We start from the raw sequence: 25907 nt of genomic DNA on the forward strand, positions 1-25907 counted from the left end.
TTTTCAATCCTAAAATCTTGGATAAAAGAAAGTCATGACAGAAATCTTTTTTTCAAGAAGTTTACAATCTTGAAAGGGGATGAGATGCACACTTAATTTAAATTAATACTTCAGAAGACCTGTTATTTCATTCATCTTTTCACACCTTGGTTTATAGACCTTATAAATTTCTGTTACCAAAACAATTCATGTTTCTAGTGACTAGTGATGAGTCTCTTTACACTCACCTAGTCTGGTCCTAGAATGAAAGACACATGGCCTGATTCTTGGTCCATATGCAAAGTTTTTTTAGTTTATTAGAAGCTGTCAGAACTGATGCTCAGCTATCATACCCGTTTGAAGACTTAAGGTCCCCTCATTCCACAGTGAAAACTTTGATGTATCCTGTATTTCCTTTTTCTTCCAAGGGGTGAGGATGGGAGGTGGATAGTATATTCTATTCTCTGTAGGATATGAAGATCAAGCCTCTAGAGTTGACGTATCATTTTATCTTCACAAGACTTGTGAGTCCCTATTTCTGGCTTAGCTTTAGTCCTTTCTCTCTCACACCAACCCCATCAATCATAGAAGTCTGTAATAAATTCTTTCAAATTCTTGTGTGTACTGAGAAGACATGAGCATTGGCAATAATTTGTGAAATGACTATAATTCTAAAACCTTTGCTAATATTTTTATAAACATGCTTTCCATGAAAATTTTCTGTCATTACCTTGTACAACTTAACTTCAGCAAAATTAGCATCTGTGTAGCTGACACTGAATGAAAGACAACAAAGTTTCATTGTGGGGTAAGTGGGAACAGAGTGAAAAAACACAAGAGAGGGCCCAAAGTATGCATGGAGTTCCCAGGGCAGGTCTAGTGAGCCAGTAAATTCAATACTATCTTTTATCAAGTCAGGCAGGGTCTCAGGGAAAGAGAGGCTTCAGGCATCTTTTTCTTCTCTTTGTCTCTGTCTTTCTATCTCTGTCTCTGTCTTCCCTTTCTCTGTCTCTGTATGTTTTACTGTTTGTCTCTGTCTCTGTCTCTGTCTGTCTGTCTGTCTCTGCCTCTGTCTCTTTCTCTCCCCTCTCATCTCACCCTCCTCTTGTCTTGATAATAGCCATTCTAGGGGAAGGTCTCTAAATTTAAAAAAGGGACAAAAGGCAGGAAGTGGAGGAGGGATTATAATCTTGTACCTTGTTTTTAACTTCTCTCTTATCCTACTTATTATGTTTTTAGATGCGAGGCAGTAGTCATGGATCAAGAAGTTTTGGGGAACTTGAGAAGACCGTGGGAGAATTCTGGTGATGGAGAGCTGGACAGATCAAGGAGCTGGGTAGTGCCTCAGAATAGGAGTAGGAGAGGGGATATTGTATGACTGAGGGACTGACTCCTAAAATTAGTAAAGATTTTGGTTTTAGAGTAGATTAGGATCTCTGAATTTTCAAGTCCTTAACACCTGAGACCAGGCTCAGAACACTCTTTGGGAATGACTCAATTACCCCTGGGGGTAAAATGTTTGTTTTAGAATCAGTCAGGTCTTTGTGTGAGGAATGAAAAAAAAAAATCTCCTCTAAAAACATAAAATAAAAAGACAGAAGGAGCAGCTAGGTGACACAGTTGTTAGAGCACCAGTCCTGAAGTCAGGAAGACCTGAGTTTAAATTGGTCTCAGACACTTAATACTTCCTAGCTTTATGACCCTAGGCAAGTCACTTAACTCCAATTGCCTCTGCAACAACAAAAACAACAACAAAGACTTAGAAACTGTTTCTGAACAATCTTCCACTTCTAGACTATAGTTCTGCTTGCCATGTAGTTCACGTACTCACAACAAATCTTGCTTATCTCCTGGAGAGTTACCGCAGTTGTGTTTGTCTGAGTGTATGAATACCCCCTTCCCACCTGAGATCAGCTCTTTCTCCAGAACAATGACCTTTTTATATTCCTCAGAAATAGACTGGTATAGAAGAAAGGTTCTATCTTTATTATACAGAATCATTCAGGCCCAAGAGAGACTGGAAGGATGAGAGTGGGGATTGGTTTTCACTGTGGGAGCTGCAACTTGTCTAGTAGACTCTGGTCCTTGGTGATGGCTTTGATTTCTTATAAAGCTCACCTGTAAGTAATAGATGGGGGAGAGATTATCCAGGTTAGAGAAAGAAAGAAGGGATGTTCCTACTCTCCAGCACCCTTCTCCTAGCGTCTTTTCAGTAAGACTGCTGCCTCCTCTCCCTTCATTCTGCCATTCAGAATTCTAATCATGAGGGCAGAGCCTGCATCTTTTTCTCCTACCCCTCTCTGATTGTGAATTTCCTAAGGCCTGATTCTACCCTTATTCTGTCTGTGCCCTAAAAGTCATTGAAACTAGGGTGCCTACTTTCTATGGCAGAGGTCATATACAACACAACACACACACACACACACACACACACACACACACAAACACACTGGCAGAGACAGAAATGTAAATAATGAAGACAGGATGAAAGTAGGACTGGTCCAAAGTTCTGGTTTATGAAACAGTATCCTGGACCATAAAAGCTGGGTTAAAAATGAATATCTACCATGTGTAATAACTGTGTTCTTTATTCTTATGTTTATAGGTTTTGTAGTTTGGAAAAAGTAGCAAAGAGAAGGATAATAAGAGTATAAATCCTTATTTTTGTAGGGCCTGATAACTGTAGGTACCATCCTGTATTAGACTGTCAGGTACATTATAATCGATGTGAGACGGCTTACTTCTACATTTGGAGGGACCATCTACTATTCCTTTCCCACTTGTAGCCACCATATAAGTCTTTCTTTTGTTCTAAGTCATTATCGCCTGGGCTAGATCTTCCACCTCTGATTCCAAGCCCAAGAGACCATACTAACACCAGGTGTCTTGCTTGCTTAGAGGCTTAGTACTTGATAGCTGGGCCAGACTTTGTCTTGATGAGGGTCACCGTGGTATTGTAGAACATGCTGAGCAGGAACAGAGTGAGAAAGGTCACAGTCATGGGCCATAAGGTAGCATCTCTATCATCTTCCTCCACAAAATCCTCATTAAGACAGCTGAATGTGATCACCTTCTTCCAATGATCTGTGGGGCAAATGAGTTGAACCATTTTAGATCCCAAGAGTTGGAGTGGATAAGAGAAATCTATATACCATTTTGGCTAGGGGAAAGTTCACTCAACTTTAGAAAGACTTGAGAGTCAGGATTCCTATGTAGTGGAAAGCAGAGGTCACAAAGATCTTGAGGTTTTCAGGAGAATTTGAGACCTAGTCCATAAAGCATCAGTATTGCAACTGCCAGATCTTTTTGTCTATCCACATCTCTCCTCTTTCCTATATTTGTAAAAATGATTTCATGAACCTAAGTGTAAAATTTATTTCTTTTTAAATTTCATCTTATTCAATGTGACCCATTGCTCTAATTTATCAGGGTCCTCTGTCTATCAGCTATCCTGTCAAGATTTGTGTTAATTGCAATTTTTTTTACAATTATGCCTTTTATGCTTTTATCCAAATAATTAATAAAAATATTGAAAAATAAAGAGCTAATGATAGACCGTTGGGATACTTCATTAGAGAGCTCCTTTCAAACAGACCTATTAATTCATCCAATTCTAAATCCTTAGGTGTAGTCTAATCCATCTTACATTTTTTCTACCTTCTTCATATGAGGAACTTCATCAAAGACCATGTGAAAATCTAAGCATACTATGTTTGGAATGTGTGCTTGATCTATTCTGTCTAAAGAAAAAGGTAAATGGGAGAAAAGAGAAGGGAAGATGAATTTTTATACAATACCTACTCTATGCCAGGCACTGTTATGAAGCATTTTACAAATAACATCACAACAACTCTCTAAGATAGGTGCCCTTATCATCCCCATTTTACAGTTGAAGAAACTGAGGAAAAAAGAATTTAAGATACCCTTGCCCAGGGTAACACAGCTAGCAAGTTTCTGAGGCCAGATTTGAGTTGAGGCCTTCCTCAAACCCTATTTATCCTAATCTATCATGCTACTTACTAACCCACAAGAAATGAAATTAAATAGTTTTGGTCTTTTCTTGATGACAATGCTTTCTAACTTTTAATGATCACTACTTCCCTTTCTCGGTAATCACAAAGCATTCTTTTATTTTAGATAGAAGCTTGGGGTCGTCAAAAGCACTCTACAATTTCCCAAACGCTATCTAACTATTCTTTTCAATTTCAGGTCAAATTGTTACTCATCTGCTTCATCTGTTTAAAATATATTTACTGATGGATGAGTTCTATTTGCTATTCATCCAATATCAAGCCCAAATCCAGATAATAGATACTTTTCATCTTGACTTTTTCCTATTTGAATAGGACTGTCTTTTAAGTGATTATAAATTTTACTTAGCAAATTTGCACTGTTCTTTGGTTTTATGAAAATAATACTCTGCTTGCTCCCCTCTTGAAAATAAGAGCATCTGGAAAACATTATCACGTACAGAAACTATCTTCCCCCTGGATCCTTATGGGACATGTGGGTGACATTGTTAATAAGCATGTTTTATGCCTCACTTGATATTTTTAGTCAGAAAACCTTTGATTGATTGATTATTGATTGACTCCATCAATCAATGGATTGATGGCACTGTGTTAAACCCTGTGGATACAAAAAAAGCAAAAGTATGTTTCAATAGAAAAATTTTTTGATCCTTACTAGCTGCTTGACCTTGGACACATCATTTAACCTCAATTTCCTCATTTGTAAAATGACAGGGCTGGGAAGGGGGAACCCAAGAGTCTTTAATATCTCTTCTGGTTCTAGATGCTATCATCTTTTTGTCTTCTGCGTTCAGTTACAGAAAAAAGTCAAGATTGCATTAGTTCCACAAGCAGTTTGTCTATAAGAGAAAGAATATCAACAAATTAAGTTCATATTTACAGATGACTTAATGATCATTTTTTAAAAATATTTTTTTAAACATTGTTTTTTTAAAAGCACTTTTGTACCCTTTTCTACCACCAGATGGGAGCAAGGAATGAGTACTATCTTGTATTTTTTGTTTGTTTAATGATTTGCCATAGATAAAAATTTTATGATATAGAGACCAACTTCATGATTATGAGCATCTCCTTTTGTCAGAAAGTAGATTTAGTTTTGGGTCTTATGGAATTAACTTTAGCCTGTTGTCAACATATTACTCAAAGCCTTTCAAGAATGTTTCGTCCTGATACAATCTGTACTCTGTTGGTACAGATTTTACATTACAGTGAGACATTAGAGTAGTACTTTGTGAAGAATTGCATCTAATAGCTTAAAAACCTATTTTGAGGGATCATTAGCTCAGTGAGACTTACTTCATTTTGAATTTTATTATTACTTATGCTGGCTGTAAGAATATTCTTTCAATGATTGACTTTGATCCCTATCCAAAACCTTTTTACAGCTCCCTATTGTCTATAAGATAAAGTCATATTTGGTGTTCCCCTCTTTCCAGATAAATGTTATGGTATTGCCTTCCACACACTCAGCTGTCTAGCCAGACTGAAATGCTTGTTCCCTACTTTTCTCCTCAGCATTTAGTCTGTACTTTTCTAATGCAGATGCTGTCATGAAAATCTATGATTTGGGATGAGAAGCCACAGCTGGTCCTGGCTCTTCACTTTGCTGGTGACGTGACTGTGGGAAAGGCATTTAACCTCTCTGAAACTTCAATTTCCTCATCTGTAAATTGGTTGTACCAGTTAATATACAAATATGCTGTAAAGGGGGTTCTGTATAAATTGTGAAGTTCTATAAGCATGCTATCTATTATTATCATTCTATTTTAGTTATTTGTAAATGTAATTATATCCTGTTATTAAACTGTAAATTCCACAATGCTGGAGACAATGCTTATTTATCTCAGTAAGGGCCTCTCCTTAAACACAGTGCTCTTAATCCCAGTTAGGTTTAATAAATGCTATTACATTGTCCGTCAGGTGAAAATGGTCAAAGGAGCTGGTATAAGAGGTCAATATTTTGCAGATTTGGTGATGGTAGTAGCAGAGGAGGTTAGTTTGGAGAATTATGAACAAACATAAAAGATTTAGGGGTGTTTGGGATCATCCCTGTGTTGGAGATGACGCAGGCCCATAAATTAGAGAGTATCTTTATGAAGATTTTGAGTCCTGGCTCAGTTGCTTCAGTAGGTGGTTTTGGGACTAATAATTACCTGTCCCCTGAATTCCCCAACCAGCCCTAAGCTGAAGAAAAGAGAAAGGGAAATAATTGAGTTTATGGGAATAATCTTGTCATTGGTGAGAAATTCAATGTCTTAAGCTGATAAATCATATATATAATACATACATACATGCACACATATATATATACACAAGCACAAATATATATGTATGTATGTATGTGTGTATATATATATATACATATATATATACACACATATGTATATGTCTATATATCCTATAACTTGTCCAAGTTCACACAAGTAGTAAGCATAAAAAGTAGGATTTGAAACTAGGTCCTTGGCATCTAGAACTATTACTTTTACTACTGCATCACATGGCTTCCATAACCTGTTCCTTTGGCTTCAAATAGATTCATAGGCACTCAAATATACTGGTCACAATCTTGTTGCGCTCTCTATGTGGTATGTGCTGTTCCATTTCCCTAGTCAGCCTGTTTATCTATCCTAATTTCAGTATTAAATACAAGGTTCCCTCGTAGCATCCCCAGAAATACTACTGTCCAATGACTTTCAGGGTCTACCCAGGGCTGTAAGATCTAACTTTTCTAGAGACAATCTACAGTTTCTTTAGCGCTTCAAAGTATAAAATCATTTTATCTTAAATAGCCTGTGGATTAAGAAGTATGAATATCCCTGTTTTACAGATGAGAGAACAAAGGATTAGCTGGTAAAATGACTTGCCCATTGCTATACATCTAGCAAGTTGAACCCAGGTTTCCTATTCTGGTGTAAAGGCCACTGGATTTTGAGTTAGAGATCTAGGTTAGAGACTAGATTTTTTTTATTTCCCACCTATGTGGACATTGAAAAAAGTATTAAAAGTTACTCTTTTTATAGATTTGGTTAAGTCTGTTATCTTTAATCAGGAGGAAAGCTTATATGAGTAGGATACTTTGGATATGTAGACCTTTCAAATGATGAGAAACAGAGACAGAATTGACAAGGAGACTTTAGATGCTCTAGCTCTTTCTCAAGCACTAGGGCAAAGACAAGACTCAGGCATCTGGGGAAGATGTAGAGAAGAATGAGAATTGAGGAATAAAGGATTCAGCCAGGGCTAGATGGGTGAGAGAAGTTTTATGAAGTCTAGGGACCAACAAGACCTAGATATAGATAAATGTTCAAAGGCCAAAAAAGTTTCTTTTTAAGGAAGAGACATCCCTGAAATAGATTAAGCTCTAGCATTGATCCCCTGTTCATGAAATGCTCTTGGTCAGAGTCTGGGTAGAGGCCATTCTTCCATCACATTCCAAATGAAGGTCCCTTTTTCTGAGGAGAGAAGCCTCTTGAGTAGTTTACTGTGAGGATACTGCTAACCTGGAACAGTGTAATTATTATGCCTCACCCAGAGAATTATAGGGGATATTGAGAGGATATAATAGGAAAAGTTTGAAGTTTTTCTGGGGTTAAGGTTTCTAGTTCCTTGAGGAGGTGGCATTTAATTTTGGTGTCAGGGATTCAGTTATGTCAGTCAGTTTGTCACGAGTAGTCAGGTAACAACTCAATTTTGAACTTCTCAGATGAACCAGAAACTAAGGGAATACCTAAGTCTTAAGAAGAATCTCTCTTCTCTGCTCAAGGATATCCGGGCCAGAAGATACCTAAGAAATCTATGCTTCAGGATTTTTACTTTGGTGTGTAAAGTTCCTTCAATTTCCTTCTCCCTAGAAATCTTGATTTAGTTGAAGACATGGTCCTTAAGGAAGAACTCTAATCTGTAAGCAGAGCACTGCCAGTAAGGGAAAAGGAAGGAAGGGAGGAAAGAGGGAAAGTAGGAAGGAAAAAAAAATCCTTTTTTAAGGATCATGTCTTAATCCCAAATTATTCTGGTTCTTCTTGATTGGCCAAAAAAGTTCCCAGACCATGCCATACTTTGTTTGAGTCTAGACAGTCTTAGAGTGATTGTAAAAAGCAATTGTTTCTGTTTGGACAGAAACCCTGATACTTTTCCCCTTTCAGATTGATTTCTTTTTGACTAGGTAAAAAAGATTACTCTTTGCTTCATTTCTTTTTTATCTAGCCTTAATTGCTGAATGAGGGATTACCTCAGTCATACTGAAACCTATTAAAAACCTTAGCTTAGAAAGGCAAATGTTTCTCATTGCATGCGTCTCCAGTTCTCCTGAGCTATATCTAGTCACTAGACCCAGATGACTCTGGAGGAGAAAGTGAGGCAGGTGACTTTGTATAGCCTTCCCTCACTTAAATCCAATTCACTTACATGTCATGGCATCACCTCCCTGATGTCATGGTTCTGTTTGAGAATGAAGGACAAACAATAACAGCCCCAGAAATATTACTTGGCAATGGTGAAAAGTATCTTTGATAGGTGTGGGGTATATTTAGAACAGAAATGCTAATAGGAAAGTAGAGGTAAAAGGGTAAAGGATTAAAGGTTTAAAGGTAAAAGGTAAAAGATTAAAAAATGTGGCCCTTATCTCACCACCTCCAATGGAATTCCTATCATGTATAACTATGTACATGTGCATTTGTGTCTTTTTCATTGCTGTTATCATGTGTTTTATTATCTTTGTGTCTATGAAGCTTGTATCTATTATGTATATTTCTTTTATTCTTCTAGGGGTGTCTTTTTCCGTCACTCTGCCTGGTTCAAGCCTTATTATCTCTCAGTGGAGATATTGTAATAGAATAACCTAAATAGTTTTCCTGAACATCTTTGTAAAATCATCTTCCAAAATGCCCTTGACTTGTTACTTGTTACTTGACTACTCAGAAACTTCTAGTGGCACTCTTCTGCTCACAGGACTAAGTACAAACTCTTCAACTTGACAGTCAAGACCTTAATTTTCATTTCCAACCTAATCCCCCTTTTACTCCCTAACACATCTTTTGCTTCATTTAGTATGATTCATTCACTATATTCTGAATACATTACTCACAGGCCTACCTCTGGGCTTTTGTTTATATTTTTCTTTGAACCCCATTGGTGTTCCCTTCCTCCCTCTTTCTTCCTAGGTAAGAGCATGGATCTGTTCTTCCTTCATCTTTCTCTGGACTATAAGCTCCTTTAAAGGCAGGCTCTGGGCCTGGTCTTCAGTCTCACCCACTTTGTGGTTAGCACAGCATTCTTCAAATTATAAAATCCTCAATAAATGCTGGAAATAGATCTTTTAGAGTCTATTCTGATCCTACAATCTTATTTGTTGTATGGAAACCAGTGGGAACTTTTTTTCCTAGGTGGATTAGAGCTTAAATTACAAGTTGGAAATGTTGGGGGAGTATCCTTGATAAAGTGATGATTATATCAGAGAAAAGTGACCAAGACCTTCCCTAAAATATCTATCTGAGTCCCATTCTAGTCAGAGTGGGAAAGACATGATAAATATCTTGGCTTGGCTCATGTTATGGGATATCCTTCCCCATTCTTCTTTCCTCTTTTTTTTAGCACATTCCATACCTTCCCACTTTCATTCCCTATCCCTTTTTCCCTGCTATTGGGGACTAGTTGTGGCATAGATAGTGAGGACAGGACTAGTGTTGCTTCTGAGTCTCAAGATTTATTCCAATAGATACTTTTCTATAGATCTACTTCCATTTCCCCATTGCCTTGTAACTCAAGTTCTGGACAATGATGGGGACCTGATGGTTTAGGCTGAGTTCAATAACATGTACCATAGACATCAGACATGATGACAGATACATTGACATTGGTGGGTTTACCAGAGAATCGGTCAATGGTTTGCTGGGTGAAGTTCAAGGGAAGAGCTTCATGGCCTACCACGCAGGAATAGTTGTATTTATTCCATTCAGAGGCTGAGACCTGTATGATGCTGATTATCATAAAAGTGTTGGTGCCCCTAGGCTCTGGGTAAGGGCCACTGATGATGTAGTCCTTTCTGGGCAGCTTCTCAGACCCTTTCAGCCAGTGTAGCAATGCTTCCTTTGGGCTGAAATTCCTCACTATGCATATGATTGATACCACTTCATTTAAGGAGACTTCATCTGCTGATGGTGGCAGCAGGTAGACTTGGGGTGGCATCTGGCTCTCTAGGCAGAAAAAGCAGAGACACACAGTCAGAGAGAACTAGGTTCTAAGAAATGACCCTAAGTCAGGAAGGAAATAATTTTACTGGGGATTATTCAGCATGTAGAATGCCCTTAAGAATGCAGATAATGTAAAACCTAGGGCCCAGCAGCAGAGTCACTGGATGAGCTACTGAGGAAGATGAGGATGACCAGATTTATTTATTTTTATTACTGTCAGTCTCCTTCTGAATTCTTTCACTCTCTTCCATTCTTTTTTTTGTCCTTTTTTCCTTTACCTCGTTTTCTCTTGACGTATATCTTTATTTCTTGCTTTCTTCTCAGCTCCCTCTTTCTCCTTGTATTTTTTCTCTCCCTATCACTCTTATTCTCTTATTTTCTGTTCCTCTCCTCTTCCCTCTCTTTCTTTTTTTTTTTTTTTGCTGTCTCCATATCTTACTATCTTCTAATATCTCCCAATTAAAAAAATGTAAGTCATATCTCCTGTCTTTTCCCATCTCTCTTTTCTCAATTTGGAGTTTTGAGCTCTTTGATCTGACAGATATAATATTAGGTTAGTTCTGCTCATCCTTTGTTACCTTTGATCTGATATCAAATGCTTTCCCCCTTATCTTTTCCCAAATCAAACAAATTAGTTCTTTACAGTTGATCTCTCCAATCCGTACTCTTAGTGTCCTGAGTTTTTCTTCCATTTTCAATTGTCCCCTACCTTTTGATTTGTAGATAGTCTTGGTGGTGGTTTCTATTTCAGAGTGGGACACGGTGCAAGAAAAGGTATCCCCACGGGTCCACTCCTCAGCATAGATCTCCAGGACACTGGACACACTATACTTGCCACTTGAGTCCTGCTGAGGTGTTCCCTGAATAGGGTTGAAAGTTGATGCCTGGGTTGGAGTTTTTTCCCAGGTAAACTTGACTCCTTTGCTGTTTTTGAGGCCACCGAGTGTACATGTCAGATTAGCGCCTGTGCCCAAAAGCAAGCTTTCCAGGGAGGGAGGACTCAGGGATACATAAGTAGTTTCGCAAGGACAATCGTTTGGAAGTTCTGTAAAAGACACAGAATACAGTTATCTTCTATAGTCAGGGCTATTCTCAGTCTTTCCTGAAGCTTTTCAGTTTAATATTAAGGTTCTGTTCCTGCCTACTTTCCATTTGGGGTACAGCATAGGGGTCATCTCTAAAATCTGTTAGGTGAGACCACTACAGGTCCAAAGTGAGGGAGCAGGGAAGGGCAGGAAGGATGAATTGGTGGATTGGTGGATTTGAATCTTGCCTCTATCACTCATTAACACATGATAGTGGGTGAGTCTTGGAGTTTCCCTAGGTCTTATGCTGACTGAGGTCATGCTGAATGAGGTCATGGTGAAGATCAAATGAAATCATGTATATGAATTACTTTGTCAGCTTTTTAATCCTATATAAATATGATTTATTTTTATTAGGAGAGGAGTGTGTATGTTAGTATGTTTTTTCCATGAGTATTGTATGTGTGAGGTGACAGTATAATTCCCTGAGGGTAAAACCCATGTTCTTCCTCTTACCTTGGCAGGGAACCGTCAGCTTATTATTGGTACTATAGTGTTCGACATGGCACTGGTAGGACTGGCTACTGGAGCACTGGCTTGCAGGAAGATCTAGTACACTGGTTTGAAGGTAGGTGTTGCCACTAAGCATAGCAGGGTAATTCCTTATTGTGCCGCCAAGACCACTATAATTCCATGTCATGTTCACAGGCTCTGGGAAGAAGCCTTGAGCCAGACAGCCTAGGACCATTGAGTCACTAGTCCCAGAGCTCAGGGGGAAGACTCTGGGTGAGGCCTTGGGATCTGAAATAGAAACACAAACTCTTAAGATCCTGGTGTGGAGAAAGAGTAATTCTTCTTATATTACCCTTAAATGAATCCATGACACATTCCTCCATCTTCTTTCCATTATGGACTCTCTCTGCCCATTGTTCCTTGATTCCTATCCTCTCTTCTTGCTATATTATTAATATATGATGCTCTTTGGTTAAAGGCCTGGAACTGAAGAAAATGACTACAAGAGGGAGATATGTCTAAGAGAAGGCAACTATAGAGTCTAACTTTTAGAAAAGGGAGGAAGCAGAATTTCTTGTTTCCAACCTCTAGGAAAGGCACTAATGTCTTTGGAGTAGAGCTGAGCAAGATCTTATACTTTGGGATGGCTGAGGCAAATCTTTGTGTTCAGAAACCATCACCACCTTGGTCCAGGGCTCAAAAACCTCAAAGTAATGTTCCTATGGGGCCAGGAGCTTGACTAGAAAAGTTGTCCAGTGAAAAAGCTATTTGATTAGAGGTTAAAAGAGCTGAGTTTTTATCCCAGCTTTATACTTGCTATCTATGTAAGCTTGGACAGTCTTAAATGACTCTTCTTCTTTGGGAGTCAGATTTCTGATTTGTAAAAGGAGATGATTGGATTAAATAATTTAAAAGATCCCTTTGAATTTTTTCCTATGAAATCCTATGAAACTTATTAAAATGCACAAAAATGATATAGTTCAGTATACTATTTTAGAAAATGCTTATCCACAACTTCTATGTCCCTTCTGTGTTACTTGGTTTCCCTATTTGTTAGCTCCTATCATATACTCCAAATCAAAGCTCCTAAGGTTCCTAACACTAAGATAGAAATCTAGAATCAAGATTCTGGATTAATTAGAGATCAGGGCTAGCTCAACCTTAGGACAAAGGTATGTAACTGTCTTGTCTCTTCTAAAGCAGAAATCATCATGTTCATATTCCCTCATAGTCTTCACTGTTACCTTCAGTGTCACTTCACCTTCACTATCAACTTTAAAATGGCTTGAAATAAGGGAAAATAAAGAGATGGCAACAAAAAAATCTGAACTTTCTTGATATGTAAATAAATTTTATAGAATTTTTTGTGTCCTTGAAATCTATCACAGGTTCTTGTGGCACCTTCTTGCTAGGGAAGTGGGACAAGGTAGACCCTGGGTACATTATAAAGTGAATCAGTATAGTAACCAGACCAGGTGCTCTGAAATAGACTAGTCCCAGCTAATCTATCCTGAAGAGCAGATCTATAATTTTTCATCTTGGTTCATTATTCAAAACCTTCCCATACACCCCCCCATATTAACTCCTATGGTTCCATTGTTCCATTGAACATTAAATCACTTATACTCCTACATCACTGAGAAGAATTTAGGCTATTCAGAAAGAACTTCATTAACTTTCCCCTCCTCAATTCTCCCTCCTCTTACAGAGGGATTCCCTTATTCTTAAGAAATATTTTCTGGGCCCCTGTTTCTATACTTTGCTCCAGTATTATTCCTTCTCTTCCCACCCTCCACGTCTCATCCTTAATATATTCAATTCCTCTACACTAGTTCCTTCTTCCTACAAATATATTTAGCCCTCTTCATGCACTGAAAAATCTTTCCTGGCCTAATTTATCCAATTACTATCCCATTCTCTTCTAAATTTCTTAAAAATCAACCTACATCATGCTTCTATTCCCTAGACTGTAATCTCCCCATTGAACTGTGAGCTCCTTGAGTACCCTTCCTTTCATAACACTAAAGTCTTCCTAACTGATAAATCAAATTCTCTCTCTCTCTCTGTCTCTCTCTTTGTCTCTCTCTCTCTGTCTCTCTGTCTCTGTCTCTGTCTCTCTCTCTCTCTTTTTCTGTCTCTCTCTCTTTCTTTCTCTTTCTCTCTGTCTTTTTCTCTCTTTCTCTCTCTTTCTGTCTGTCTCTCTCTTTCTTTCTCTCTCTCTCTCTCTCTCTCTCTCTGACTCTGTTTTTCCTTTACTGACTATGCCCTCCTCCTATATATTTTCTTCTTCCTTGACTTCAGAGAACTGATTGAATGGATTTACTCAAAGGACAGTTATTGATAATCCATTCACATATAAAGTTATGAGTTAGGTTTATGTTTTTATCCTTATAAGAAACTTTCTAAACGAAATTGAAACAAGGTAGTGAAGAAGAGTGGGGATTTGGGTGTATTTGGAGGGGGCATTATGTAAAAGTGCAGATTCATAAGAAAACTATTTGATGTTTAAAAAACATGGATTTGCCTTCCCCAAAAGTATCTAAACAAAACCTAGATAGCTCCTTATCATGTATATTAAAGTATTCTTATTAAATGGCTTGTAAAGTTCCTTCTATCTTGGGAATCATCACTCATCATTATGAATTAGGAAGACTTTAGTGTTATGAAAGGAAGAGTACCTTCAGTAAAATCTTGGGAGCAAAAGACAAATTGTAAGGAATTGAGAAGAGATAGTCAACTAGCATTTATTCAGCATCTATTATGTATCAGGCACTGTGCTAAGTTCTGGGGATACAAAGTTCAACAATCATCTTTATACATATAAATCCCAAACCTATATGAGACAGTCCTATTTCTCTCCTGATTTGTAGTTTCACATTATCAACTGCCTGCTAAGCAACTTTAGCTAGATGTCTTATGGACATCTCAAGTTCAACATGAAAAATGAACTCATTTCTGATGGCACAACAATCCTTTTCATTTATCCAGGTCTACATCCTCCATCATCTTTGATTTTTTCTTTATCCTCACCCACCATAGTTGCTGTCTTGTCAGTTTTCTCCAATCCATCCTTCATAAAGATACAAAATTAATATTCCTAAAGCACAGGTCTGACTATGTCATTACTCTGCTCAGGAAGGAAGCTGAGTGATTCTCTATTGACTAAATCAGAACAGGCTCTGGGCTCATGCAGCCTGCAAAACTCCATATTATAGGCCCAAATCAGATTAAAACGTAATTGGGAAATATTTTAACAAAATAAAAACTCAATAAAACATAGATAATGTGAATTTCTGTTTTTCTGGGATCTCTTTCTATTTCTGTTTGACACTATTAACCAAGGTGATAAAATACAAATTCCTGTTTGGCATTGAAAACTCTTGTCTGCCTATAATCTATTTTTTTCAGAGTCATTATTCCTTTCTGTCCTTCAGTTACTCTTTGTTCTGGCCAAAGTATTTTCCATTGCCCATACAAGATATTTTTTTGGCCTTGGTGTTTTTGCCCAGACTATGTTTCATGTCTGGAATTTGTTTTTTCCTTACTTCTGCCTCTTAAAATCCATAGCTTTCTATGAAGTACAATGCAGGTATTTCTTCCTATACAAGGCCTTCTTTGTTGTTAAGCCTCTCTCCCCCACCGGAAATTATTTTGTATTTCCTTATTTGTGTATGTCTTATCTCAATAGAATGTAAATGCCTTAAAAGCAAGGACAATTTTGGTATTATTTTGGTATCCCCACTGTCTAGTGTAATGCCTTGCAAATGTTAGGTACTTAATATATTTTTGATGAACTGAACTGAATTAATAGCATAGGCTCCAACAAGTTTTGTTATCTCCAATTTTTTCCCAATTGTTTACTTCCCTAATACATAGATCTGTTCATATAATTGCTCAAGCTCAAACCTTTCAGTCATTTCCTATTAGCAACTAAATAACCTCACTCTCATTAGCTCCAGAAAGGACCTCTACATTCTGCCTCCACCCTTATCTAGCCATATCTCTCTGAATGAACACTCTCAGTTCTGGTTAACCTTGGCTTTTCTCTTTACTGCCTTGGTGACTCTTTCCTAAACTTAACTTGTCTTTCCCAGTCCTCCAACTCCTCTGCCCCTGCTTCTTGAATTTCCATCCATCTTTTGAAAAATAACTCATCTTTAGGTCACTTCCACCCATATAATATTATGAATTCTAATTTTTTGTGTTTATGTTTCACTCCACACTTGGCTGTAAATTTTATGAAACTAGATATAATATCTTATTTATCTTTGTAGTTTTCCCAGCACTATAAAGTCTAGTATTGTACATAGAGATTAGGCACCAAATAAATATTTTTAAAGCATGAATTAAAATGAATTTAAATTCAAAACATTTAAAAAACATTGAATTATGAAATTTACTTATGGTTTGCTTAGGATCAGGATTAAAGATAGGAGGATGGGTGGGAGCAAGGAGGTTAATATATATTAGTGCCATAGATCTAAAGCTAGAAGGGACTTCAGAAGCTATCTAGTCTAATCCTCTTATCTTACAGATGAAGAAATTGAGGTCTTCTCTGGTTAAATAATACACATATTAGCCATCAAAGGATGGATTTGTACCCAAGTACCCTTGCATTCAATGCCAATATTCTTCATGCTTTACCATACCTCTTTCACTATGAGCACTCCCCTATAATTCTACAATTATTATTTTTACAGTCCTCAAACTCTCACAATCTTTATATTCTCTATTATTCCTCATATCTCCTGTATTCCTCCCTAATCTTCCTTACATTCCTAGTAGCTCTTCCTTATCTTTCACCTGTCCCATCCTTCCTACTCTTCATACAACTCAGTTATCCAATCATTGATTTAAAGATGGAAGGGACCTTAGGGCTGAGCCTCTTCACTTTACAGATAAGGAACTAGAGAATAAGTGACTTGTGCAAGCTCAGATTAAAGATTTGAACCCAGGTCTTTTGGTTACAAGTACAACATTTCCCCCATGACAGCACAAATTCTTACAGTGCTCACCAGTATTCAAATCCATCACAGCTCTCAGAATTCTCACTAATCCTCATATTCTTTCATGTTTCTCATCTATCCCATTTTTTTCAAAAGTCAAAGTCCTCAGATTCCTCACAGAATTTACAACTTTCAATCAACAAGAATTTTTTAATCATCTCCTATGTGCCAACACTTGGTTCCCTTTCCCTCAATCCTCCTACACCTTTTATCCTCTCAGATCTCTCCCATCCCTTACAGTTCTCAGTACTCACATCTTTTTTTCTTCCTATCCTTATTAATCCTTACATCCATCACAATCCTTATAGGCCTCTCAGTTTTCATATTTTTCCAGACTCTTGTCTCTGTTTCCTTTGTCTTTTTAGTTCCCCATTTGCCATAACTTGGATGAAATTTGTTAGTAGTAGTTTTGTGCAGATAGATGCCCCTTCTTCTCTAGCATATCCTAAGAAGAAACAGAATTATGGAATATCAAGCTGAAAGTCCAGAATCTTAATTATGGATGAATAAAATGAGCCCCAGAGAAGGGAAATAACTTTTCTAAGTTCATACAAGCTTTTGACAAAGAAGGTACTAGATCACAGACCTTTTGAATTCCCTTATATCAAATCAGGAAGGCTTTTCTTATTGATTCCTCAAAGAATCTTCCCTCTAAATAAAATTTCCCTTCTTCTTCTTCCATCCTCACTTTCTATTTTCTCTTCTCTGTCTCTCCCTCCTCAAATATCTGACTTTTCTGTACAGAGTACTTCCAACTTTTTCCATAGTATTCTTCCCCTTTCTTTCAGTACTAGGCCTGGTCCTAAGGAAAATGGTGAGACAAGGATTACCTGAGTTGTGTCTTGGCCCCATACCTGTGTCTGTCCATCTACCCAGGAAGAGCAGACCTGGAGTCTTTTTTTCCCAACATCTGACCTCTCTCTCTCCCTCCCTCGTTACTCTATAGGCTCAGGCTCCAGATCATCAGAGGGGCTCAGTGGTCACTCTCCCTCACTTCCTGTCCAACTGATCCATCCTGTCTTCCACGTCATGTCTGCTTTGTGGTTCTGACTGTGGCTGGGCCAGGTGTATGAAGTGTGGGGGCCTGTCTGTTATTATGATGGTAGTGGGGGTAGTGAAGGAAGGTGGTGATGGTAGGAAATGCCTGTTGGACCTGGTACTCCTAACCAATAGGCAAAAGGAGATAGAGTCTCAGTCACAGATAGAAACATATAGTTAGAGATGAAGAACAAGAGACTCCTAGAGATTGTTAGAGACACAAAAAGAACAAAAGAAAGGGTTCAAGGATTAGATGGTAAAGGACTTCTATGGACAAAAAGGTTACCATTCAGGTCAGAGAGGTGGTTGCCTCCAGGATGTTGGAGGCAAATATACCTAGACCAAAGACAGATATAACAGATATGTGCAAACTAATTTGAGTTGTCCATAACACTTCTTTTATTTATGTTTTGAACTCTCCATATAGACAGTAGAAATGATGGATCCAGTTATTTGTGTGTATACTTCATGTCCAATGCTTCTTATGAAGCTGAGTATATTCTTTGTAACTATGTCAGGCTTATGGGACCAAATCTACATATATGGCTGCAAGTTTATGATCATTGGACCAAACTTTTAGAAAACATCTGTCTGTTGAAGAACATCTATTCTAGAAGTCATTGAAGGAGGAGGGGCTGGACAATGATGCCCAAAGCTCCATAGAACAGTATTTCATTTTATGTTCTATACTACCTAGGAGTCCTCTGGGAGAAACTGTCCCTTGGTTCAAAGGAGAAAATGGTACAAGATTTGTCTTCTTGTGCATATTTTTTGGTGAGACTAGGTGTCTATATGGATAGAGATAGAGAGGAGAGTACTGTGCTCCAAATCAGCTTTTTCTCCACTGAAGATTTCCCTAAGGCTTCCTTAAGGGAATGAGTTCTCTGGAGTATTTTCCTTTGTATACTATCCTATTTTAAGACCAAGTGGGTGGTTGTAGTCACAGGAAGCATCTGTCCAATTGCTCCTCTGAGAAATGACTTAGCAGGAACTGTTTTCAGTATTTCTTATAACCACACTCCTTATTACTGTTTCCTCCCCAACTTTCAATACTCAATGTCTTTTGAAGACTTCCAGCTTACAGACCCTGATCCATTTTTAGAAACTCCAACATCATTACCTGCTTCCCTTTTTTTCCTCCTCTTCCTCCTGCAGGAATGTAAGATTCTTAAGGAGACTTTTTTTTTTGGCCATTGTATACTCCAGCTTCAAACAGTTTACTTTGAACAAAGTAAATGCTCAAAAAATGCTGATTTCCCTCACTCTTCTATTTGTATAGAACTTAAAAGACACACACATATATACACACATACACAAACACAGCTTCATTGTTTCTTTAATAGTGTCTAAGGGTTGGAAGGTTTTGATTGAAGAAAAAAATATTATTTACTCCTTCTGCCCTTACCATCAAGTAAGAGGTATTCTTTTCCCACTTTTCTTTCAGGGTTGAACTTTCCCTATTGTCACTACCTTTCACTCTGATTCTGAGGGAGGGGATGATGCTCTTTAAACTGTCCAAGAGGGAATAATGGGAAAGAATAGTTTCAGGCTACTGTTTCCAAAGAAATTCCTTATGTTTACTGAGCCTTTCTTTCCTCATTTACCACTGATTAACAAATTTCTTTTGTCCGGTGGAATCTATTAGGTCTGGGTTTATATTGCTTTTTGTTTTTTTTTGGGGGGGGGGTGTGTGAAATCCTTAGTGAAGGATTCCTTATTGAAATCTCATTGGTTCATATAGGTCCATCTGCAGATACTTCCCCCCATGATTTGGGAGGAGAATTTCCCTCTCTTTTTTTGAATTCCAGAGTAATCATAACGCGCTCCTCATATTTCTTTAATCCCAACAAGAACATAGCTAGGGACACTCAGAATAGTTCCTTTGAGAAATTTGTCTCTTTTCGAGAGCACTTGGAAAATTAAGTGAACAGATAATTAGTTGATTAATTAATTTTCATTTCTAAGGTTCCACTTTTTTATTTTAAAATTTTTTATTATAGCTTTTTATTGACAGAACATATGCATGGGTAATTTTTCAACATTGTCTCTTGCAATCACTTCTGTTCCAACTTTTCCCTTCCCTCACTCCACCCTCTCCCCTACATGGTAGGCAGTCTCATACATGTTAAACATGTTAAAGTAGATCTTAAATACAATATATATGTACACATCCATGCAGTTCTCTTGCTGCACAAGAAAAATCAGATTCAGAAAGATAAAAATAACCTGGGAAGAAAAACAAAAATGCAAATAGTCCACATTCATTTCCCAGTGTTCTTTCTCTAGGTATAGTTGATTCTGTCCATCATCGATTAATTGGAACTGAACTGGATCTTCTCATTGTCAAAGATATCCACTTCCATCAGAATATATCCTCATATAGTATTGTTGTTGAAGTGTATAATGATTTCCTGGTTCTGTTCATCTCACCTAGCATCAGTTCATGTAAGTCTTTCCAAGCCTCTCTGTATTTATCCTGGTGGTCATTTCTTACGAACAGTAATATTCCGTAACATTCATATACCACAATTTACCCAACCATTCTCCAAATGATGGGCATCCATTCAATTTCCAGTTTTTAGCCACTACAAAAAGGGATGCTACAAACATTTTGGCACATACAGGTCCCTTTCCCTTCTTTAGTATCTCATTGGGATACAAGCCCAGTAGTAACACTGCTGGATCAAAGAGTATGCACGGTTTGAGCATAGTTTCAAATTGTCCTCCAGAATGGTTGGATCTGTTCACAATTCCACCAACAATGCATCAGTGTCCCAGTTTTCCCGCATCCCCTCCAACATTCATCATTATTTTTTCCTATCATCTTAGCCAATCTGGCAGGTGTGTAGTTGTCTTAATTTGCATTTCTCTGATCAATAATGATTTGGAATACCCTTTCATATGAGTAGAAATAGTTTCAATTTCATCATCTGAAAAATGTCTATTCATATCCTTTGGCCACTTATCATTTGGAGAATGGCTTGATTTCTTATAAATTAGAGTCAATTCTCTATATATTTTGGAAATGAGACCGTTATAGGAACCTTTAACTGTAAAAATGTTTTCCCCATTTATTGCTCCCCTTCTAATCTTGTTTGCATTAGTTTTGTTTGTACAAAAGCTTTTTAACTTGATATAATCAAAATTTTCTATTTTGTGATCAATAATGATCTCTAGTTCTTCTTTGGTCACAAATTCCTTCCTCCTCCACAAGTCTGAGAGGTAAACTATCCTATGGTGAACAGATAATTTACAGTAACAACATACAAACAAAACAATAGTAAATAGGCTAAGGAAGAGAGCCAGCAGGAAGTAGATTAACCTGAGAGTCTGATTCTGGTTATCCTCAAGTAGGATGCAGCTACAATTACACTCTTATCTTTAATCTTCCTTCTCTTTTAATATATGGTTATGGCAGTGGACATAGCAGCAATGGCTATGGCACTGTGAGGTATCCAGATCTCCATCTTCTCTCTTAGTGGTATATATAAGCAAAAGAAAGTCCCATCTTTCTTAAAGACACTGCTCATTTTTCATCTCCAATGAAATTTCATTTCTTTCTACCTCTTTTTGAATAAAAGGGGAAAATACTTTTCCAACAGGGTCAAAATCTTGCAGTTCCTAGGTCCCTCAATTGCATAGAAAGGCATTAGAGACTATGATCTGCTACTCTTTTGGGATTTGAAACTCACTGACATATTTTAAGGCTAATAATTAAAGGTTAATTTTTGAGGTCTGAGGTTTAGGAAAATTTTAAAACAAAATAGAAGAAATCAACTTGTTTTTAGGTTGAAATAATTTTCCCATTTTATATTTTAGTGAAAAAAACCTAACATTGACTTTTTGTCACTTTTTAGGATTTTAGGAAATATTGAGCTATATCACGATTTGATAATTAACCTTTTTTTTTTGTTTTATTTGCAGTCTTCATCTCCAACCAAGTTCAACTACATCCCAGCTGTAGTGAACTTCCTGAAGAAAGAGCCTTGTCCCTGACATATAACTGCACATATCACTAGACACACAAGAGGAATCAATAAATCTGAGTTAACTTACATCTAATTTTCTTTGCCTGTTCCCCCCTTTCTTTTTCTTTCCTCTGGGTGTTTCTGGGGAAAGGTGCTTGGGCTCAAAGAACATCCTAATAACTCCTTCATTCCTAGTTCAGTGAAAGGGCATGGAAGATAGGACAATGTCTGAGAAAAGTGATCTCACATGGAAGAGGGGCTCAGAATATAAATGATCACCCTGATCTATTTTCTATTCTTAGAATTTAGTCAAAGGAATAAGGAAAGATTAAAGAAAATATAGGCCTGTTTCTTAAAGGTAGATAGGATAGATGAGGATAACTGAGAAAAGAAAACAGACAGAAATTCTCAACAGAAGCAACAGTTTGCTTCCCCCCCCCCAAAAAAAAAAACCTATGGATTGGGATCAGTAGGGAAAACAGGAGGAAATAATTTGTCAAATTATTTTATTAAAATCCACTCGTAGTATATCTAAGCCTGATGGCTGATAAACTTGTCAAATAAAAGAAATATAGTTAGTTTATCATGACATCTTCTAGCTGGTTCTTTGTAATCATCACTTCCCCTTAAAAATGCTCATAAACCATTCTTTTTTAATATTAGTTTCTAGAATTTTGTCAACCAACTTAAAGAATTCAGCCTCTGGCTTTTTGGTAATTGGAACATTTGCCACTTTCTAGTCCTATGGAATCTCTCCATTTATCTAGTACTTTAAAACATCATTTACAGCCTGTCTATAGTTAGATTGCCAGTTCTTTCAGTATCCTGAAATGGGTGATATTTATTTGGGTCTGGTGACAAATTCTTTAAAGGCTGCTTTCTTATTATCTCTGATCTCTCTGGCAAACAAGCATACTGTTGAACAAGTACACGGGTCATATACAACATTGTATTAATAAATTATATTTACATACAGTCAGTTCAATCAAAGGTCTCCCCCAGACCATTTAAATTTCGTGACATCAGGAAGACATACATGTTCATTTCTCTTTATTTGAATAGCTCCAGATTATCTCACTATAAGCTGTTGTTTAATAAGTCCATCTGTGACTGTTAGACATGAACTTGTTTGATTGATTCTTCATCATTTTTGTCCTAATCATCAGGAAATTCTATCAATTACCTTATGTGCAATAGATGACCATGATGTACTGTTTTTTGGAAGACCCCAAATCATTTTCTAGGACTTTTTTTTTTTGCAAACTAGCAAATTGTCCTAACTTTTAACTATTAGGCAAGGTCATTAGGTCATTAGACTTTCTATCATTCTGCTATTTTGTATTTTCCATGAACATGAAAATTTCTCAACTAAACCCCATCATTTAGCTGAAATTTCATCATAGGTTTTTTTGTAAGAGAGAGTGAAATAGTACCATAAATACTGGATTTAGAGTCAGAGAACTTTACTTATTTTTAAGTCTCATTTTTCTAATCTCTAAAATGATAAATTTTAATATTTTTTAAGTTCCAACATAATACATAAAACAACAAATTATTTAATTTCTCTAGAACCTTATTTCCCTGTCTGTAAAATGAGATCAGGCTAGATAAGGTCCATTTCAGATTTGTAGCTGTGATTCTGTGATTTTGGATGGCTTCTTACTGTGACCGTAGAGCCTGTAACCTTAAGTCATATTTTTAGGTTTGGAGAAGAAACAATCCTCCTAGACTGGCAGCAAGAAGCTGCCAATATCAAAATAAAAGAAATTCAAATGCATTCATGAATGTATGACTTCCCTTTCTCCCTTCTCTATTGTTAAATGACTCTTTTTCATGACTTTCTATCCTCTCTTATTGCCTTATAAGCCTCATTCTTTCTTCATTGACTCGCTAGGTCCATCTCTTCATTTTCTCTTTATTGTCTCACTCTCATCCTCTTTGGCTGGGGGACCTAGAGCCAAATAATGTGGCCACAAGAGGGAGCTATGTTTAAGGAGAGGTCACTATAGGATCTGATTTCCTAGGAGAGGGAGAAGGGAACATTGCTTCTTATCTCTTACCTTTAGACAATGTCCTGGTGTCCCTGGAACAGAACTAAATTAATCCTTTCAGTCTTAGATGTTTGGGACAAACCTCAGGTTCCATGTTCAGAAGGCACTATATCTCAAAACTCAGAAATTATGTGCCTGAAAGTGATCTTGCTGAGGAACCCAAAATTTGAATGGGATATGGCAGATTGCTCTGCTCTGGGAAATGTTTATTCCTGTCTTCCCTCTTCCCTCTCTGTGACTTGTTTTTTTCACTTGTAGCATGAGGATATTTTCTGACCTCCTCTCCCCCCCAAGATGATTATTAGACTACAAGGGGAAGCCAGAATCAAAGGTAAGGAGTCAAGAGATCAGACAAATCTGGGATCGATCAACATTCAGTAGTAGAGATCAGACATATCCTGGATCTGAAATGGACAAGAGACAAGAGACCCCCTCATCCCTGGGTCAAGGGGCCTCAGGCTTATAGGCAGATGTTGCTCAAACTAAATTAAGGGAAGTGTTATGTTCAGACTGGGCCCCATCCCCTGGTTCATGAGATCCCAGACTTTCTGAGAAGTGTGTGCCTAAAAGAGTCAGGACAACATCGCAAAAACGTTAACAGTTTCCGTTGTGTGCTCACTCCCATCCAGACATATCCCCATTGTAAATGAGAAACTGTGTTAGTGCTTTCCGAAATTTGTAACTGCAAGATTATACCAGGATGTGGCAAACACACTTAAAAGTGTACCTCGCTAAAGGTTCGGGGCTGATCTCTTCTAACCTGTCTGGTGGAGGTCAGTCCTGGCCAGCCAGCTATTAAAGGATGCTTTAAATTAAATAATCTAGTCTGAGCTATCTATCTCGTGTCTGTCCATTTCAGATCAAAGGATCAGGCTTCAGAGATTTGTACTTCATCCTCAGAATAAGATATGAAGCCATGAATTTTCTGAAGCAGAAAACCCAGGTCTCCCAGCCCTCCCAATTTACCTCATTACTTTGTTTAAGAATGGCCTAAGCTGAAGAAATATACTGGATTGAAGTCAAAGAATCATGTCTTCAATAAGCAAGTATTACTAAATACAAGCTTCCTGGTAAGACAGAAGGGCTTCCAGGATTAGCATCTGTTCTATCATAGAATCACCAGATCTTGCTATCTGCCCTAGTAAAGAATCCTCAACATATCTGGACATTTCTATCCCAATGCACTTGGACTATACCTGAACCTTTTTATAGTGATTATCTCCCTCAATTAGAATGTTAGCCCCTTAGAATGGAGAATATTTGTTTTCTCTTTGTATTTCCAACAGTTAACAAAGCACTTGCCATATACTAAATGATGAGGTCTTCAAGGTTGGGTGCGGTTAGCAGAGAAAAACTGAAGAAATGATAAAAATTATTCCCACTGAGAAGCAGAGGTTTTGGCTCTTGAACCAGAAGGTCACTGAGCTTGAGGTTCTTTCAACCCTTTGTGAAGATATTCCTATCTTTAGTTCCATGCCATTGAGCCAACTAAGGCTAAATCCATAGGATATGAAAGAGATTTCATCAAAAATTACATAAAATTTTCAAACATGGGAAATAAGGTGAATGGTGACGCCACTGACAGCAAATGAAATAAGAAAGGGAAGAAACAAGAAGAGTTTGAAACAATCAGTGAGACATTCAGATGGAGGTATTTTATAGACAGAGATTTCAGCCTTGATTTCTGAAGATATAGATTTGAGTCATTTGCACAAAGATGATTCTTTGAAATTCGATCATAAATGAGAGTCTCAAAATGGAGAGAAGAATGTTAAGAGTAGAACCTTGAGGAACATTAGAGTTAGGCTGAGGGAAAATTAAATATCTAATGAAGGACACACACAGAAAAAACTTGTGGAGAGGAAGAAAGAAAATTGAAAGAGCAAGGTGTCTCTGAAATGCACAAAATATACAGAAGTAGGAAGTATTCATCACTGTAATTACAGGTCCAAGAAAATGAGAGGGAAAAGCCAGACATAGTGAAGTATTATTGATTTTTCAGACAGCAATTTCGGTGAAATAATGGCCAAGGGAGAAGGGAAGGAAGGGTGAAGTCAGAATCCAAGGTGTTGAGGAGAAAATGAAAAGTGAAGGAGATAAAAAATGTG

The 25907-nt window shown here is 37.4% G+C and overlaps 1 gene segment (V, D, J or C); it reads right to left on the bottom strand.

Moving 5' to 3' along the window:
- Nucleotides 1–9691: 9691 nt before the first annotated feature.
- Nucleotides 9692–25907, bottom strand: part of LOC100935582 — a 173512-nt gene continuing 157296 nt past the window's right edge. Inside the window, 3 exon segments of the C gene segment in view lie at nt 9692–10201; nt 10908–11243; nt 11740–12024. Coding sequence covers nt 9813–10201; nt 10908–11243; nt 11740–11971 — 957 coding nt within the window.

The sequence above is a fragment of the Sarcophilus harrisii genome, chromosome 2 (genome assembly GCF_902635505.1).
Source record: "Sarcophilus harrisii chromosome 2, mSarHar1.11, whole genome shotgun sequence".
Classification (NCBI taxonomy): domain Eukaryota; kingdom Metazoa; phylum Chordata; class Mammalia; order Dasyuromorphia; family Dasyuridae; genus Sarcophilus; species Sarcophilus harrisii.